Source organism: Rhamphochromis longiceps, linkage group LG8 (assembly GCF_057381845.1).
Source record: "Rhamphochromis longiceps isolate RC_006_pf linkage group LG8, R_longiceps_female_GT1.1, whole genome shotgun sequence".
NCBI classification, from domain to species: Eukaryota; Metazoa; Chordata; class Actinopteri; order Cichliformes; family Cichlidae; genus Rhamphochromis; species Rhamphochromis longiceps.
The window spans coordinates 5,298,771-5,318,777 of record NC_140564.1 but is presented as its reverse complement, the minus strand read 5'-3'; the positions used below and the strand labels follow the sequence as shown (position 1 = coordinate 5,318,777).

General features: G+C 44.3%; 1 protein-coding gene and 2 pseudogenes across 2 annotated transcripts; 2 read left to right on the top strand and 1 right to left on the bottom strand.

Moving 5' to 3' along the window:
• Nucleotides 1-1,355: 1,355 nt before the first annotated feature.
• On the top strand, nt 1,356-10,438 carry LOC146662976 (uncharacterized; annotated as a pseudogene).
• A 1,600-nt stretch (nt 10,439-12,038) lies between these two features.
• On the top strand, nt 12,039-13,193 carry LOC146662975 (EOLA-like protein; annotated as a pseudogene).
• Nucleotides 13,194-14,201: 1,008 nt separating this feature from the next.
• On the bottom strand, nt 14,202-19,922 carry LOC146662974 (uncharacterized). 2 transcript variants are annotated; one of them, XM_085415543.1, is made up of 9 exons: nt 19,733-19,922; nt 18,284-18,352; nt 18,076-18,186; nt 17,361-17,514; nt 17,230-17,285; nt 17,004-17,072; nt 15,615-15,732; nt 15,235-15,342; nt 14,202-14,787 (listed from the first exon to the last, which is right to left on the bottom strand). In XM_085415543.1, exons 1-9 carry the CDS (start codon nt 19,829-19,831, stop codon nt 14,429-14,431), a joined length of 1,143 nt encoding a protein of 380 aa, XP_085271669.1. In that variant the 5' UTR covers nt 19,832-19,922; the 3' UTR covers nt 14,202-14,428. The 2 variants fall into 2 exon arrangements, with proteins under 2 accessions (XP_085271669.1, XP_085271670.1); XM_085415544.1 differs by having other exon boundaries at nt 19,822-19,842.
• Nucleotides 19,923-20,007: the final 85 nt, after the last annotated feature.

Sequence of the window (20,007 nt, the reverse complement as noted above, 5' to 3'; positions counted from 1 at the left end):
GTTGTCCATCTCACATCATACTGACTAGGATACTTCCTGTTATTAATTTTATACCATTATTAATATTATTAATAGTTAGGATCATCTTACTCAGCAAACAGATGATTTAGAATTCATCCAATCTGTACAAATTTCCTTTTTCCTATTTTTAGACTGGTCTTCTGTTTGCCTCATCTCAGATCCAACCTTCATTCACATTCATTCTCTCTGTTGCATGTCGAACCAAGTAGTTTATTATTATATTTTATTTTGTATCCATCAAGGACTGTGGGAGAGCTGCAGTTCTCACCCATTTCCAAGCTGGAGACATTTATCTTTTCACACACTTTCCTCGGCTGAACAATGACACAGCCATAATCTACCTTATGCATCTCTCTTTTTATAGAAAAGGTTTTCATGTGAATGATTTCCTTTTATTTATTTTATACAATCTGGGCATGATCGTCATGCCAAGTATATTACATTATTTAGTTCTGTTTGGAGGGTCTCCACGTAGGACAATTTAGTTTCTTTGGATTTCTCCACCTATTTGCGCTTATTTTGGCCGGCACCTGGATGGATTTTCTCCATCCACTGCTCATCAGCGGTTAATTCAGGTCTTGTGGGTTCATTTCCCATTTTAATTTATTTGTTTTATGTTTATTTTATTAATACTGCCAACACATACACTATGAAGTTTGGTGGATACAAAGGTCGGAGGAGGTTATTGAGGCAGCCTTCTACCCTGAGCTAAACTCAGGGCGGCCCCAATTTTATGCGATGAAGCGCAACCTTTCTCTTTCCCACCACACAATACCTCACAGGAAAACAGAAGAGTAGCACAGAGACCTAGAGTCTCTATTCAAAGGCGTACTTACTCTTTACACATATACATTGCGCGCTTAAAAAAAACCTGCTTTTACTCGACACTCCTTCCCTTGTTAAAGTTTTTAGCGGGTGCGATCCACACAGGAAGTGCAATCCCGTCTTATAGGTTACTTTCTAACCTTCCCTTGTTAAAGTTTTTAGCGGGTGCGATCCACACAGGAAGTGCAATCCCGTCTTATAGGTTACTTTCGAACCTTCGGTTCACACAGGACCTCTCTTAGTGTCCACACAGGACTCTTATTATCCACACAGGATTCTACAGGTATGAGTGTCGTTGTAAAGTCGATTTATTTCAAACGCATGATGTTTATGACTGTGTTATATTCACCTTCAAAGTAGCGCTGTGTTCTTATCCGGTGTTATCGAGTCCTGTCGCCGTGAAGCCTGAGTAAACACCGGCCAGCAGACGAATTTACGACTGTGGTCTTTCCTCATCTTCCTGGAAGCGAGCGTTTCAGTGCAGGCGGTCACGACGTCAGGATCCGAAGACTCCGTCTGTGGACAGTTGGACTAATAATATCAGTCAACTATCCGGCTCGAAGGACCAATTAAATGTCAGTAGTTTGTTGACATTATATACTAAGAAGGAATACAAGACAGTCAGAGAGTTTTCAAAGAACTACGTGCACGGGTGAGAGAGAATGGATACTCACACCGAAGTGCTGCAGTCAGGCTTTATTTATACACAGAAGCAGTTTCATGACATTTCCTCTTTTTCAGACTTGAGTATATCTAAAGATAGTAAAGATGTATGTGTGAATGTATGTGTGTGTGTAGTCGCTCTCTTTCAGAGAAGACGGTTTTTTCCTGTTACCAAGGAGCCTCTTCCTCTATTCAGCAGTTAAAGCAGAGTTCATGTGTCTATGCACACGTGTCAAAGGCATAAAAATATGTGAACACTATGTGCTCCTTTAAGCTTTGCATTACATGAGTAAATAAACAGATAATACAGTAAAACAATAGAAATAAGCAAAATAGTAAAATCTTATAACAACGATAAATTAGACTAAGAAGTGTTAATCACACTAACAATCGGTTCATTGAGCCTGCAACTGTGTTTCTTATAGATTTGTTTTTTGGTTGCAGCAGGCAGCAGATTTTGGAGAAAAAAACCTACATCACCTAAACAGCACCTAGCAGCAGAGAGACACAATTAGAGCTTGGGTGGCGAGCATATTTGAGCTTTTAGCAACTGAAGTGACCTCTGAAAAGTGAAACTGGTTGACTTCTGGTGACTCACCCAGATTGCAGGCTTGGCTGTTGAGGGCGTAAGGCTGCTGCTGATAGGCCCACTCCTCGTCGTTGGGAGCGGAGATGATGAACAGGCGATGTCTCCATCGGAACCTGCAATCACAGAAAATTTGAGTCTGGATTTAAGTGGCACTTTGGTCCCGCAGTGAGAGCTCTGTACCAAGACAAGGAGTTTGTGCTTGTGTGCTACATATTCCCCCTATTACTGCCAGAGGGTGACAACCCGGAATTATGGTCAAAAACCTGCCAGATCTCTACACTGTGTTCGGGGGGGATTCAGGTCTCTATGGCAACAAAAGACAGCCTGTCTTTAGACATCTCCAGGAGAAAATGTGACTGAAATGATTCAGGCTTGAGGAATGGCAGGGTTTTTGTTACTTTTGATTTTCATGGAACACACACATGCAGGCTGCTGCAGTCTGCCAAGTGCTGCTCAGAATTATTTAATTGTGGTCCAGCTGACTGCAACAGATATTTGACTGATGTGGACACAGCATGATGGGACCACCCAGTAATTCCAACTACACAGACTATATCGATCCTTGGGGGAACAACCTATATATGGCATCAATCTCAATAAAATGTTGTAATAGAAACTGTACTGAATACCTCAATTTGTCATGCAAATCTTGCACCTATGGAATGGTTTGTGCGTGCTATTTTTAAGCTACAAGTTAATGCTACATCAGCATGGGTGCTCTTATCCAGTGTTAATTTCACTGACCAATTATTTTTGTCATAATTTTTGTCAGTTACCTTTGTTTTCATGATGAAAGGGAGACAATAACTAACTAAAAACTAGTGCACGAGAAAAAAAAGTGCAATGGAATATATTGATACTTTGGTCTAAAAAAAAATAAAAAATGTGAGATCCAATCAGAAATATTTAAGCTGTGTACAAAGGCCCCAGGGCAGACCCAGGACACGCTGGAAAGATTATATCTCTCGGCTGGCCTGGGAACGCCTTGGTGTTCCCCCGGATAAGCTGGAGGAGGTGGCTGGGGAGCAGTGATGCCGGTAACGCGTTGCTTAGTAACGCGTTACTCCAAATATGACCACTTTTTCAGTAACGACTAATCTAACGCGTTACTATTTCCATAACAGTAGTCAGATTAAAGTTACTTGTTCAAACCACTGTGCGTTACTATTTTTTAAGCAAAAAGATTTGGTTTCTTCTTTTCGTCTCAGCGGATGACAAACGCATACGTGTCGTGAAACGTCACATAAGCGACAGGTCACGTTTCCCGCTCACAAGCAGCCAGCGACGTAAAAAAGTGTAAACAACAATGGAGGGAGAGTGATGTTCGTTCTTTAGCTGGAAATATAGTCACTATTTTGAGTTTCTGTCAACTAAAGATTTAAATATTAAGGTTCGTTGTACACTCTGTGTTGGCGAAAAAGTGTTATCTACCTTCAAAAACACTACGTCAAACTTAAAGAAACATTTGGAGTCGCAGCACAGCTCAGTCAAACTCACAGAGAGAGTCCCACCAAGTGGTCCGAAGCAGAGAGCCGTGACTTCCGCAGAAGGTCCTACACCCCCCAAACAACAAAAGTTGGACTTTGGTGCAAAACCAGTAAGTGATGAAGAATTGAAGAAGTTGGTCGCGCAGTATATTGTAGAAGAAATGCTACCTATAAACACTGTTGACTCGCCCTCGTTTCGTGCCATAATAAAAAAGATCCCTACTTCTGTTAATGCCGAGCTGCCTCACCGAACGACTTTTACTTCTTACTTGGAGAAGGAGTTTACAGAAATGGAGAGAAATTTGAAGGCCACACTGAAAGAGATTGACTTTGTTTCAACTACCGTGGATATTTGGACTGCTAACAACAGAAGCTATATGGGAGTAACGCTCCACTGGATCAGTAGAACCACATTAGAGCGCCACAAGGTTGCATTAGCATGTAGGCGAATTCGTGGTAGACACACGTATGATGTCATTGGTACAGAAATCGAAAACATCCACTCCTCTTATGGATTACTCAACAAAGTAGTTGCAACAGTTACTGATAATGGATCCAACTTTGTTAAGGCGTTTCAAGTTTATCATCCTGTCACGGAGTCCGATGATGAGATGGAGGAGGAAGAGTCCAGCCCCAAAGACGACGATGTCACTTTTTCTGATCTGTCAGAAATCCTCTCGGCTGAGAATGAAAGTGATGGTCAGCTGTCTCTTCCCCCGCACCGCAGGTGTGCTTCGCACACCATCAACATAATTTGCACACGTGATGTGGAGAAACATTTAACAACTAATGCAGAGAGCAGGGCTGTGTATAGGAGCAGCACAGCAAAATGCACAGCTCTTTGGACCAAATCGAGTAGATCTACACTTGCATCAGAAACAGTGGAAGAAATCAGCAAAAGAAAGCTCCTAATACCAACATCCACAAGGTGGAATTCCTTTTTTGATGCTGTAAAGAGAATTGCAGAAATCCCCATGGGTGAGCTGAATACTCTGTGCACAAAGCTAGGACTGAAGTGCTTCAAAGATCAAGAATACCAGTTCCTGCATGAGTACTGCATGTCCATGAAACCTCTGACTGCAGCACTGGACATTTTACAAGGCGACTGTCCATACTTTACTACCAACACTTGAAGTTCTGATGCAGAAGACCCAGGCTGTGAAAGATGACCTCTCCAGGATGACTGCAGGCCTTCCAGATGCCATTGTACAGGTACGCTCTATCTTGAAATTAGTCAGATTTTTTGCTTCATACAATTCACAAACATGGAACAGAATATTAATTATCATTGAAAAATAAGATTAAAACAATTAAAATGTTTACAAGTAACCTAAAACAAAATAAATCCATAATACTGATCTCATATTAGGCATGGTTTGCAAATAATTCAATAACATAATAAATTGTAGGCATAAAAAATATCAATTATGTTTTTTAGGCTATTCAGACTCATTTCGCCGGTGTGCTGGACGACAAAGATGCCCTTCTTGCAGCTGCCAGTTGTCCAAAATTCAAACTCCGATGGCTGAGAGATGCAGGAAGGAGGGAGCGAGTAAAACAGCTTCTGACAGCAGAGTGTTGCACCACTGTTCCTCTGGCAAAAAACCCTGCCAGTGTGCCCAGTGCTACTACATCTAGCAGCCAAGGTGAGATGGACTTTTTCACTTTTGAGGCAGAGCCAGAGGAGGGGACCTATTCTGCAGAAAAAGAAGTCATGGACTACCTGATGTCAGGCTACGACCTTCAGATTCTGCATAAATTTTCAAGCATAAAGACAATTTTTTTAAAGTATAACACTCCAACCCCATCAAGTGCTCCTGTGGAGCGGCTTTTTAGTCTGGGAGGTTTGGTGCTCACGCCTAAAAGACATCGACTTTCTGACAAAAGGTTTGAGAAGCTTCTGTTAATGAGGTACAACCACTGGTTTACTCGCTCCACTCTACTGTTTCCCCCATAACATGCGATGACAACATATACTGAAAAAACAGAGAATGGGGAATCCAATTTAAATAACTATTTACAAGTAATTAAATTAAGTTTATCAAAGTCACTTAATAAACTTATTAAAGTTTTCAAGTTGATTAACTTAAATCAATTACCTGCAAGGAAGTAAGGCAATTTAAGTTGGACCTGCAGTCTCTTTTTTTTTTCATAAGATTAGTCCAAAGTTACAAAAGCGGACAATAGTGTTTACATGTGGATGGTATAAAAAGTATCTTAAGGGAAGTCAAGAAAGACTCTTTGTTTGTTTTTGTTTTTTTATAAAAAGTATTTATGTTAAGTGAAGTAACAAGACTGTCTTTATTTTCATACAAACAAGTATTTCTGTCAGGAAAAAAGTTTTAAGTTCAACTTCAAATGTCAGGAGATATATTGTTGACATTACTGTTAAAATACACTTCCAATAAAGTGAGTATTGGCAAAATTGGTTGATGTTTTTATGTTGAGGCAGTGGGGAGTGTTATTGGCTGCTTCTGAAAGTAACTAATAAAGTAACTAGTAATCTAACTTAGTTACTTTAAAAATAAACTAATCAGTAAAGTAACTAAGTTACTTTTGGAAGGAGTAATCAGTAGTCCGTAATATATTACTTTTTCAAAGTAACTGTGGCAACACTGCTGGGGAGAGGGAGGTCTGGGCTTCTCTGCTTAGGCTGCTGCCCCCGCGACCTGGCCTCGGATAAAGCGGATGAAGATGATGATGATGACAAAGGCAGGACGAGTTTGGAAGTGACCCAATCAGATGTAATCGCCCTGTGCATAAAATGTAAAATGAAACCTGAGAGTGCTATCATGGTCAGGTTAAGAAACAATTATATCTTGCCATGTCTCCATGGTTGCTTTCGTTCACAAGTGGTCTCTGCTGGTGTGGGCAGGCCACGTGTAATTGTTGGCACCAGTGGTCAGTATTACATCCTGTCTTCACGACTCTGCTGCAGGGCTTGTCGCAGGAACTGGTTTGCTGACAATCCACGATGGCTGGAGAAACTGCCCAAAGGTTTACCAACCTTCTCCCTGCTTTTCTTACAAACAAAAAGGCCATCTGCAAGTCTGTTATGGATGAGCTCAGGAGGACTGGCAAATCTCCAACAGACATGGCAAACCAAATAAATGAACTCATGCACCTCAAGTACGAGCGAGCTCACCTGACGTACCTCCATGCCACAGGATCGGTCTGGGATTCTGAGGCAGGAGCTCATGCACAGAGGACCATTGGGCAGTTCCTGAGGAAGGAAAATAAGCCACAGGAGTTCAGGTCTTATGAAGACCCACATGCCTGGTGTGGCGTCTCTGTGTCCAGCCATTACCTGACTGACTGCCTGCTCGACGAATTCCGACGTCAACATCCAGCCATATCCAAACTCCTCCAGGGCACTTTTGGCCACATTTCCAGGTCTGACCACATCAGGAAGGTGGCACGAAAAGTCATGCTGGCATCTGGGGTCATGTCCAGTTATTCCATAATGAATGAAAACTGGCTGATTGTTTCGTGGGTCATGGTTCAGTCTGACACAGAAAGGTCCTTGGAGCCCATGTACCAGGGAATGGCCAAGAGGTACAGTGATGCAGGAGTGGAAAAGGCCGGCTACCACTGGGTGGACAGGTAAAAACCGTAATCATCGTTGTCATTCAAACTGCTAATCTGTCTGGAAAAACTGAGTTTTTCTTTTTCAGATCAATTTGATGCACACACATAATATTCCATATACTTACATGTATTTGTATTTCTTACATTTAGGGATTGCTGTGCTCCATTTAAGATCCCAGACTGCATCCCTGTCGAAAATCTATCGTGGGATGCCTGAAAAACCACTCCTGCTGTTGTTGCTGCGGCCACATCTGGACCAGTGGCAAACAGCTGTGCCTCTCGAACCCACTACAACAAGAACATTATTGTAAAACTGGACCTGTTCCACTGCCTGAGGCGATTTTTGTGGGAGTGTACCTCTGAGCATCTTCCTCTGTTCAGCACTTTCTGCCAGCTTCTCTCTGCGGCATTCTCAGTGGTTGATCAGGCAGACCTGAAGAGGCTCCAGGATGCTTATAAGTTCTGTGGCATCCATCCTGCTAATCCCACAAAGCAACACATAAGGGAGCACTGCAGGATCCAAATACCACAACCCACTGAGCTGCTGAACAGAGTGGAAAAGGTCCTGAACCATTTTCACCTGGCCACAGACCCCAACAACGTCCCACTCTTCAAGCCATCCATGCTGAAGACGTGACGCAGTGCACATTCTGCGTGGCTGCCTAAGTGACCCTGAACTCTCAGAGGGTGTAATGTTTAGGTACGGTGGGACTCTTCAGCTTAACCATGTCCCTGGTGAAGGTGCCAAGGTCCCCATCTGGATTCCTGTCCGAGGCACTTCACAGCAGGAGGGTTATCATTTCCACCAGGCCCAGTGGATCACCGGGACTCACGTTTCCACTGAACTATTCCAGGCCCAGGGCATCACAGGGGTGGCACGATGGAACTACCAACGACTGGTGGAGCTTAAGCAGCCAGGTGTCATGCTACCTTGTGTTTTTGATCCAGCTCTAGTGGTGGAGTTTAATGCAGCCTCCAGAAGAGTGACTGGTCAGGAGAAGTACACTGCACTTCACCTCTCTGACAGAGACACTGGAGAGCAATTTGGGCTTGAATACAGAGAGCCAGGCTGCCGTCCAGTCCCTCTGAACTGGGACAAACACAAAACTCTGAGAAAAGATGAACCAGCTGCCCTTCAGCCCCCACCCTCTGTTCCAAAACCTGTGGCTGCCCAGCAGCTGCTGTGGCAGTCTTTAACTGAAGGCAGTGAAACAACTAGTGTCCCTGTAGTCACCATAGAGCCCTGCCGTCTTTAACCCGCCTCCTCCTGCCCTGTCTACACCACTGACACAAGTCTCAATAGAGAAGATTGTGGAGGGCATCTTAGAAAGGCAACAGCAGCAGCAGCAGCCACAGCAGCCACTTGGCAGCTTATTTCTAAATCACTTCATGTAATGATAACAAGCCATCCGTTCTCTAGTGGGGTCTCACAGCTTTTATCTTCATAATCTTTCTGGTTGATTTGTAATATTAGAAACATGACTGCTGTCTTTTATCTGTGTGACTGTACAGCCTGTTTCAGACATGACAACCAGACAGTGTCTGAAGTTATCTTTAATACATGCAACGCAGCTGGAGATAGTCCAGACACTTTCTCACTTCTGATGATAATATTTTTGGTTTAGGTGTTGTTGCTTTCTGGCTTGAAGCTTATCTACAAAAGCAGTTCAATAAGGAGAGATCATGTGGAAAAACTGAGCATGATTTATTGAGGTACAGAAATAAATGTAACTGTTAGGCAGTTAAACTCCAATGACCCATCATAGCAGAAGAAATCTCAGCAGTGACAGGATGTGAGTAACACTTAAATCACTTACAAAATAACCAAAATGCTGTTATCAAACAATAAACTGCAATAAAGTTACAGAAAATGCCTTCAGTTTCAGTATTTTAGCTCTGAGACTTTGAATGGGGAGTTTTTAGACCTTGTGTCACTTTGAGGCAAATTGTGAAAAACCTGTAACTCGCACGATAATTATAGTGACACTGTCTTTTCAGCTCCTCCCGTAAATGAAGCAAGCCTCGATACGCGCATCGCGGAAACGCCCCCTCAATTACTCGACACAAGCTTTGAAGCCTCGACACAGAACGTCACATCACTAGTTCCTGGTACTGCTTTAGTACCTGCTCGGACGGGTTCCAAGCGATCCGAGCAGGTATTAAACTATTACGTCATCGGACAGCATGCCACTGATTGGCTGGTCAGTGGCATCACTCGATAGGTCATGAGAACATCTACTTCACAAAAAAATGAGAGAAATGTGTTCTGGGAATCCATGCGACCTCACAAACCATCCTACCTGTTGTTTCTGCGCATGTGCACAACACAAAATTAAGTGGCAACCCGCCCTATCTACTTAAATTTCTGCTGGAATTATTGTGTGACCGCAGGAATGTACACTAGGACGGTTTGCTCCAAGAAACAACGCCATGCTCCCGGAATCTGACAAACAGCCCCCGCATTCATGTCACATTTTAATTAAGATTACACGTTGCTATAACAACGAGCACCCATATTAGATGGTATTGGTTATAGTGGAAACCCAGTGTAGTCGAGTTGTGGCGAGTCGAGCAGGCACTAATGCAAAAGGGGCTAAAAAAAACCCTGAAAATGTTTCATACCTCTGAAAAGTGCGTCCTGTTTGGGTGCGCTTGTTTTGCAGACATGGCGGTGCAGGTGCCGTGCCTGTTGTTCCGGTGTTCCAGATCTACTGGCGTTTAGATCAACTGGCGTTGGTCGAACAGATGTGTGGCAGTCTTGCGTTTCAGGAGCTGCTACCGACAAACCAGCAAAAAAACGCCAAATGTGTCATCTGTGACACTTGTGAGGTTGTCTCAAACACACTCCGTCAGTCTTGATGCTGTTGAACAACAAAATGTTTAAAAATGTGGCGAGTTTACCTGGTGATATCCTCATGCGTGACGCGATCGCGAAAACAGCAAACAAGTAACACCACGCCGTTGTTGTTCACAGGACAGCAAGAGTAAACGATCGGGAGACTCTTGTCGTCGTTATCGTTCCCCTCGCACGGTTTATTTCTCCGAATTCAGCGTTTTTGCTTCACAACTACAGCGTGCAGTTTACTTTGTGCACTAACATGGAGTCGAGTCAACCAGCGCCACCTCTGGCCAAGTGCCACAGCCTACAGCCAGATCAACCTGTGACACACATCTGCACCACGTTTGAATTTGTGTCATGCACATTTGTACCTTTCAATTGTGTCTGTTTGTGCGTCATGCAAATAAACCTTTGAAATGAATGAAATGATATCATGTATTTATTATCAGCCTACATTTGTACAAAATGCCAAATGACATACACATAAGAATCACCATCCTGATATCAATACTTTTGCCCATACGAAAAATGTCGTGAACACACTAATATTTCACCAGTGTTGTAACATCACATGTCGTTAGCGTAGTCTGTCTGTGTCTGCCCTCTGCAAACAAACATGTTAGAGTTGGTTGTGATATACAGTCTGCATAAGTGTGGTCAATCTAATAAACATTTATAAGGAGATGGCAGTTACTGTGAATGTACAGCAGTTACACAGTGATTAGTAATAAACAGTCAGACAATGACCCTGACAATCTCATTCAATCTTGCAGATTGCACCTTCTGTGGAAAGTGGTACCACACGGTGTGTGTGGACTTCCCCTGTGCAGAAGGCGACTACAAATGTTGTGGGTGCTAAATAAACAGAAACAAATGATCCCTGTTGTCTTTGCTTACTGATTGTTTTCAGTGTTGACAATCCACATTGCTGGCATTGCATCTTTCAACATGTTTGTGGGTAGATTTGGATGTACCAGGGGTAAGTGCAGCCACTCAGCCTCTACTCAATGTGATCATAGCAGCAGGTGCAGATGTGTCACAAGTTAATCTAGTAGTGGCCTATGGTCATGTGTTAGTGGTGGGAACAGTCATATCCACTCACTCTCACTGGCTGTTTATTACTAATCACTGTGTAACTGCTGTGAATTCACAGTAACTGCCGTCTCCTTACAAATCTTCATTAGATTAACCACACTTATACAGACTGTATATAACTCCAGCCATGTTGATGAATTGCCTATATTGGCTGGAAATATTCATTTTCAGGGAAAAGACACAGACAGACGATGCTTACAGGATGTGATGTGACAACACTAATGAAATATTGATGTGTCATATTTGTCCAAGGTGTATTTCATTGTTATGGAAAAAGAGAATATTAAAATCATGATGACCAATTGGAGTGGTGATTTCTATGACTTTGTGTATATAATTTGGAATTTTGTACAAATGTAGGCCAATAAGGAATATATGATATCATTTCATTCTTTCCAAAGGTTTATTTGCATGACGCACAAACAGACACAATTGAAAGGTACAAATGTGCATGACACGAATTCAAACGTGGTGCAGATGTGTGTCACAGGTTGATCTGGCTGTAGGCTGTGGCACTTGGCCAGAGGTGGCGCTGGTTGACTCGACTCCATGTTAGTGCACAAAGTAAACTGCACGCTGTAGTTGTGAAGCAAAAACGCTGAATTCGGAGAAATAAACCGTGCGAGGGGAACGATAACGACGACAAGAGTCTCCCGATCGTTTACTCTTGCTGTCCCGTGAACAACAACGGCGTGGTGTTACTTGTTTGCTGTTTTCGCGATCGCGTGGCGCACGAGGATATCACCAGGTAAACTCGCCACATTTTTAAACATTTTGTTGTTCAACAGCATCAAGACTGACGGAGTGTGTTTGAGACAACCTCACAAGTGTCACAGATGACACATTTGGCTTTTTTTTGCTGGTTTGTCGGTAGGAGCTACTGAAACGCAAGACTGCCACACATCTGTTCGACCAACGCCAGTTGATCTAAACGCCAGTAGATCTGGAACACCGGCAGCCGTATGCCGGCCTGGTTCTGGACGGGGTAAAGACGGTGGAGAGCCGCTGGAGGCCGCTGCTCGCTCCACTGGAGAACCAGACGCTGGCGGTCCACGTGGCTCAGCGTGACTGGGAGGGGTTGGAGTGGTGGGCGGTGCTAAGCGGCCTGCTGGGGATGGACAGATTGAGGCACTTCTGGAGTCCGGGGAGCGGTTCGGCCGCGGCGTGGTGGCAGGTTAGAATCACTATTTACTCTGCCACATTTACACATCCCTGAACGAACCCTGTGGTCTCTTTTAGGATTGGTGGATGTGGGCCAGACCTGGCTTTGCCCCGCCTCCCTCCAGGGGAAGGACCTACAGTGCCTGGAGCAGTCGGCCGTGCTGATTGGTCTGCAGGAGAAGCACCTGACTAACCTGTCCAACCCTCGCTGGCTGAAGGCCCCACTGAGAGCTCTGGGAGGTCGCGACCTCTGGACCATAGAGATCCCAGCAAAACTGTTCCCGTGACAACACATACGTAACCTACCCGGGCACTGAGGCCGATGCTGGAGCTACTTCTCTGTCATAGTACTTTGGTTTTTACAGCTGATCATTGATCTGTGATCAGAGCGGTGGCGCTGACCTCAGATCAGGTCACTGTGATGTCATCAGCACACCTGATTTTTGGGGTCGAGCGAGGTCTTCCATCTCTGAGGGTGGGGTGGGGGTCAGACCAATGATCTGAGCTCCTGGGGCCGTCATCCCGGAGCACCAGAGGCTTCACAGCAGCTCGATAAAAGTCCAACCTGTCCAGTTCTTTGTTTCTTTGAAATGATGGAACCCGTCTAATCCCAGATTTTTCGCAGCAAAATAAGTGAATGCATTTCACTCCTTAGACTTGTCCTACTGACTGTATGTTTAATTTTGTTGATGTGTGGGGGTTAAAACGGCAACTGTTGCCGGTGGGTTAATAAGGGCACCTTCCAAACGTCCAGTGTTTGTGTAAATAACCTACCTGTGGTGCTGTTATCAGGCGGCTGTATGTTACACTGAAATTAAAAGGTAATATTTTGCTATGCTTGCTGTTCTGCTCATTGTTCTCTCGCTGTTTTAGAAAACAGTCTGTGCAGAATTGTTGTAATTCAGTCACACTGGAGGGTTTTAGAGCATGAAGCCGTCAGGACTTTGACTAAACCAGAGGATGGTAAACTGCAGAATTCATGGTTCCATCAACAAAACAAATGGATAAGCACACAAACCGACCTCTAATCCAGGTAACTGCACGTAACTCAGGCTTTTCTGAAGGTGCTTCCTATCAAAAGTTACCATGGTAACTTATCAGCAGGTATGAAACCAGCACCCGTTAACCAATCAGATCTATAAAAACCCACAGTGATCAATACACATACAGTATAATTTAAACATGTATCAGGCTGAGTCAACACGCCATCTGCAGATTTTCATACAACCTGTGGCGCTTTTCTCTATGAAACAAGCGGCGGTGGATGGAGCAGCTACATCCACGTGAGCTCATCCCGAATGATGATGTCACCATAAGCAAATCCAGATAAAGAGTTCCTGGGCTGAGGGACGTCCCTCCATCACCGCGTTTCTATTCTTGGCTGTGACGCCACTTCCTGTGTCAATAAAGGTTTAAAAATGACAACAGGCGACTCAGTGGGGGTGGGGGGAGTCGTCTCAGGCTTCGCTGCTCATCACAGGTCTGGACAAAGTAGTCGTTCAAACATCCATCAACCTTTGTCTCAGTGTAATCAGATTACTTACTGAACTTCAGTGTCACAGCAGCTGTAATGGAAAAAAATGCCTTTATTGATTTTAGTTTCCATGGAAACTAAGAAAATCAGAGTCAGCCTCCAAAGCTCTCAAATTTTCTGCTGCTATGAATCACACTCACCCCTAACCTGCACAGGTGAGAGTTTTCTACCTGAGAGCTCAAACTGACACACTGAGGCGCTGCCCCCTCGCCAGAGATGACGACCTATCACCTGTAACTCCCCTCTGATCCCCATCTCTCACGTCCTGTGGAGAATCGCACCTTTCTGGCTTTATTATTTTACTTCCTGTTTGCTCAAAGCATAAAAAACAGGAAGTTGATGTTTGGGACTGTTAGCTGGACAATAGTCATGTGATGAAGCAAAAACGCCATCTGCTGGTGAAACAAACTTTATTCACCCAAAACCCAAAAAACAAAACATCAACACAAAGATCCCTCCACAAATAGGGACTGGTCACACCCACCACCTCATATTGGCTGTCACAACATGAATTTTAACCAACAGCAACATCCATTAACATCCAGCCAATATTTACCTTTAAATCCTAACTTTAATTTTGAAAGTCTTGCTGCAGGAAAAGTGTTCATAATAATGTTACCACTAATTCAAAACAAAAGGGGTTTTAGCCTTGAGCTAATATGCACGTTACATAGTGGGTGGGATGTAGAGTGTGTCTGTGTGGTGAGGGGGCGGGGCAGCAATGTATCCAACAACATGAGAACGTGGCCTCCAGTCGATATTGGCCTGTATGGGTGGTAGGAAGAGTGGTGAGGGTGGTGGGCGGGATGTGGAAGAGGAGGTGCAGGGGCTGTAGTCAGGTAGGTGCTTGGGGGTGGAGCTTCATATGGCAGGTGGAGCAGTGGGAGAGGAGGGAGGGGCGACTGATCTGGGTAGAGGAGAGCAGAGGAGGGGGCGGAGCCTGGAGGAGTAGGACTGATGGAGGAGGAGCTTTCCATGGAGACACCTGAGGAGACAAACCACATGCCTTTATTTTCAAAGTAAATTCGTTTATAATGCAGAAAATTTGGGTTTTAATGTGGAGGCACACTAATCATGTGACCTGACCAATGACTAACAGCGCCTGCAATTGGCCCATTGTGCTTCTGCCTTCATCTGACTCCAGAATTACTGCACCGCACTTCCTGTCTGTTGCCACGCCTGTTTGCTATGTTCATCCGGTCAAATTTCACCTTAATAACAATACAGTAGTCATTGGGTACAGGAATGTGACAGCTGGATGGTGTAGGGTTTGCCCCACCCTTCCGTCCTCATTGCGCCACTCTCACCATTATGCAGCTGTAAAGCTTCACCAACAGACCTGCTGACCTCCGGCACTTCTACACTGTTTTATTGACAAACACTTCCTGTTTTGGCAGCGTGTGCACTCCAAAGGTAAAGGTAAAGTACTGACCGCCGTTGCGTCCCTCTGTCTGTCCATCTGCAGACCTGGAGGATTCTGGGTAGGAGCTGGCGGGCTGATGGGAGATCCGCCCAGTCTCAGAGAACGGCTGGGAGGCAGCTGGGGACGGAAGATGGGACAGATCAAGTCACAGTAAAGGGGGTGGAGCTTAAATTAAAACACCTGAGGGACCATCCATGCTGTAATGACATCACTGCACACATCTTCCTGTTAGTCATGTGTTCCCCACAGTTGCCTCCTACCTGATCGCACTGTTTTATTGTGAAAGGCTTCGCTACGGAAGTGAAGGCTCAGCTAAAAGATGAAACTTGCATCTTTTGTATACAGGTGGAGGAAGTGCAGCACCACCTGCTGGAACCGATCACTCTTACCGTGCAGAGGGGGCTCCTGGCCCAGGTAGGGCGTGTAGGGCTGGTAGGGGTAGGCAGTCTCAGGTGAGGAGGCGGGATACAGCTGCTGCTGTTGCTTCCAGCAGCTCTGATGGTACCACTGAGGAGACAGATGGTCACATGACGGTCACATGACAAATTCACAGCATCATGTCATCACCTGAACCTGAAACACCTGCAGAATCATCTATAAACATTCAAAGAACCTGAAGGAAACGTGTGTCTCTTTGAAACGGCAGCCACAGGTTAAAGGAGAGGAACACCAGTCACATGACCTCCACAGGACCCAGGTGATCAGAGTGCCCTTGGAAGATGTTTACCACACCTGCAAGTGACTCAGGTGCACTCAGACTTCTGCTGCTAAAACAGATCTGCCAGTGGAGGAGCTGAGCTAGTTTCAGTCATTATGTCCCGTTTATAGGTCGGAAACCTGCAGTCAGCTGAGACTGAAGGATCACCTGGATGATAACGAAAGGTTTCTCCCACTGAAAACGTCCAGAACAGAATCAACATTCTGTGATGCTCCGTGAGTTCATTCAGGCGTCTCACCTTCACCTGTCAGCGCCGCTTCAAAGACTGCTGTTTACTGTTCAGGTGTCTCTTACCTGGATGCCCAAATTGAAGTAATACTGGAGGACTCTGCAGTCTACACATACTGCTCAACACACTGATCAGATAGTAGTGTGGGGTTAAAACGCCAACTCCTGTCTGTTCTAGGTAAGTCAGGCATAGCCAGTCAGAATTAAAGGGGCGTGGTCTGATATAACTATGGCACGGTATTCACAGGCACATGCAATACTAGTCAAGTAGTCTATCCTAGAAAAAGTGTGATGGACATAAGAGAAAAAGGAATACTCCTTTCAGTCAGATGCAGATATCCCTGTTCCCGTATGAAGAAAGGAATGAATGCGTTTATGTTTTTGAACAGAAACAGGAAATACACACTCAGACTTTGTCCCGACTGCCGTTAGACCAAAACCAAGAGAAGAAGAGAGCTCGGCGCGTCACAGGAACAGGAAGTGCTCAAAGTCCAAGCACCATTACCTTCAGAGGTTGCGACCTCTGGAGGATGACGTTGGACAGGCGCTTTAGGCCTGCTGTACAGGTTTTTGATTGGACGAACAATGTTTAGAGCTGTTCTCTGTCCAGCTTATCGCCGCCCACCGAGACGAGGCGGAGCAGAGATGGCAGCTGCAGTCTGTGGCGCGGTCGCAACAATATTCTCCTGAAGTCTGAAGCAGGAAGTTGAACTTCCCCGGGTCTGAAACGAGACGCTCAGACTGTGAGGCAGCAGCGCCAACCACTGAGCTACCCTGGCACCGCTGTCACACACGCGATGATGTCACCTTCAAGCTACGCTGCGGGACGTACCTGCTGGCTGTAGCTGAAGTTCACGTCTGATCTCGTGGGAGAGTCAGCCACGCCTCCTTCCTGCTCATCCTTTCAAAATAAAATAGAAACAGACTGATTACAGCTTCATGGGGTCACTGATCACATGACCTCTTCACACGTGCAAATTTCAAACCAATTTTCATGTGCAACATTATGCTGACCTGCATCACACTAACAGGAGACAGAGGCAGAGGTCAGCTCTTACCTGATTGGTGGAGGTCTCAGTGGCGCTGTAAACTCCGGAGGTCTGGAAACTCTGATCTGAAATAATGTGAGACAGAGTCACCAACATGGCTGCTGCAGGGAGGCGTGTCACAGCGGGATCACGTTACTCACCCTGTGAACTGTAGATGAAGTCAGCATATACACGTCCACATATGGGACACTTGTGTCCATTTCTGACATAGTGATGCCTTTGAGACTTTGAGGCGACAGCAACCTGTTGCCGTTCCTCTGTCCTCTGCGGCAACTCACTGCTCACGAACGCCCCCTGTACACAAAAAGAAGACGCATACAACTACTAAAAAAGTTTTATTTTTTGTCTTACTCTTACTTAATATTTACAAATGCCAATGAAAATAAATTATCTGCAGTACTGTTAGTAATTCTGACTACTTTTGATTTGACCTTTATATTTCTTTGAATATATATACTGTCTTTGAATTCATCTTGTGTACGAAACCCACTACTACTCCTCCTCATGACCTCACTAAAAATGGACTGGAGCTAACTCACCTCTTCCTTAAACTCATCTTTTCTCAGTTGTCTTTAAATTTATCTGGTGGAGGTTTCCCATCATCACTCATTTCTAATCTTCTTCTAAATCTTCTCTTTAATTAATTATTGCCACATTTAATTAATTATCTAATGGTGTATTTAATTAATTCATTATGGCAGTCCTGGTGTTCCATACATATGAGCTGACCATGTGACGTAGAAGAATACAAAGACATATTTTGTTGAATGTATAGATTGTGGAAGCAGTGAAACTGAGGATGAATTTCACATCTCTTTGTGGCATAGGACACCCAGTTTTGTTTTTCATGGCTACCTTAGGAATCCTTTTACGTTCTTGTTCTTCCTCCTCTTCTGAATAGCCTTCAGATTCATCCTGTGTGGGTTTCCAGTCATCTGTCCCATCATCTTCAGATGAGCTCACAGACTGTTATTAGAGCAGAAAAATATATATTTTGCTCATTTTCCATGGATGTGTGAAAACAACATATTTACAGAAACTTAGCTGGATTTTTCTTGCCCACCTTAGGAACCCATTCTCTTGCTTCACTCTCCTCCACACCTGTCCTATCGCTTTTAGAAAAGATCACCATCTGTTTTTAGAAAAGTAACAGAACAAAACATAGAAAATAAAATAATTTCCAACAGTGCATTTTGAGGTCTAAGCATCCCAGAAACTGCACAGACATATGTCAGACATAACTTAAAACCACCAGTATAGGTTCATCAAGGCCCTGAGGGGAAAAACTACGTTTCCCACAAAATATTATGTTACTTCCGGTTTTGGCAGGTAATGGCAGACATGCATCCTTTTTTTTTTTTTTTTATTTTGTTTTTAAAATTTTGGTCGCCAACGGAGAGTGTTTGGTAGCGCTGTCCTCAGAAAACACCGTTTGTACTGTTTCGAATCATAACTCTGGTTTTACGTGGCCTATTAACACAATTAAGAGAATATCATTTGAAGTCCGCACTTTCAACACAAGTTGAAATGGAGACTGGGGCTGTGTCCCAATTCAGAGACCGCACGCTTGAAGTACGCATTCTGAGTGCGATTACGTCACCGCCACGTGACGACTGTCCCAACTCGAAGCGTACTTCAAATGCGCCGTCGATTTCCCCAAATATCAAGCGTGGTCCGGTGCACGCTTCGTGGTCCCATATATCCCACAATTCATAGCGCGGCGGTGGGTGTGGATAATTTTGCTGCAAAATCCACATAAAATGTAATAAATAAATCATATAATACAAAAATCAACTATTCACATTTCAACTTTTAACTATTTAAATTTTCATCTTTTTCCTTTTACAAATTTAAAGTGAAAACAACACAAAACACTGCAAACCACAACACAATTAAATATAAATTATAATATGAAAACAAAAAGAACATGTATATTCTCTGTCATATGGGCCCGCATGAATAAACTTTCTGAATCCTTTATCATCTGCAACCGAAAATAGTTGTGGATGATTACTATACCTTTCTATCCCTGGCTCTCTTTCTCTCTCTCTCCCTCTGGCTGTTCCTGTGCTACTGAGAGTAACTACCGCCCCTCCCCCCCTCTGCCCACGTGCAGAGTGAAGCGGAAAAACGTGCGAGAGAGAGAGCGAGAGAGAGAGAGAGAGAAAAAAAACCACGTGACGGCTCGCGATAAGGAGCCGGCTCCCGTCGTTCACGTCAAAGAGACGGCTCTAAGAGCCATTTCGTTCGCGAACGACCCATCACTAACACACACAACAGCAGCCCCTCTCGCTCGGTTTTTGCATTTGCGCTCGCTAACAACGTGTTGCTGGCGCTCTCAACATTTCTGCCCGTGCGCGCTCAACTCTTTCTCTACACCGTTATATTTGTGCCACAAAAACAGCCAGACAGGACAGGGTTAAAAAAAAAACCAACCAAAAACAAGCAAACGAAAAAAACCCGACAAGGTACCTGTTTGTACTCATGTAACTTTTGAAAGTTAGCTTCATACCTGAGAGCTGGTACCTTCAAACTCTTTCTTCTTTCTTTCTTTCTGACAGTCGTATTGGCGGTTGGCAAACAATTGAAAGGTGCATTTACCTTCATCCATAGTGCTTCGAAACTCTCACTAGAACAATCTGCTGCTGTACTCATGATCACATGACATAGATGATTCTGATTGGCTGCGTGGAAAGGATTTTGGCCTGATGCGCCATTTTCGGGGTCAAAATAATATGGCGCATCAGGCCAAAATCCTTTCCACGCCCACCCCCGTGACATCACGCT

Coding starts and splice junctions, on each gene's coding strand:
- LOC146662974 (XM_085415543.1), bottom strand. CDS start 19,831: ATGGATGAAGGTAAATGCACCTTTCAATTGTTTGCCAACCGCCAATAC. Junction 15,343..15,614: donor CCAGGAGCCCCCTCTGCACG/GTAAGAGTGATC, acceptor TTCCGTCCCCAG/CTGCCTCCCAGCCGTTCTCT. Junction 14,788..15,234: donor GACAGAGGGACGCAACGGCG/GTCAGTACTTTA, acceptor TTGTCTCCTCAG/GTGTCTCCATGGAAAGCTCC.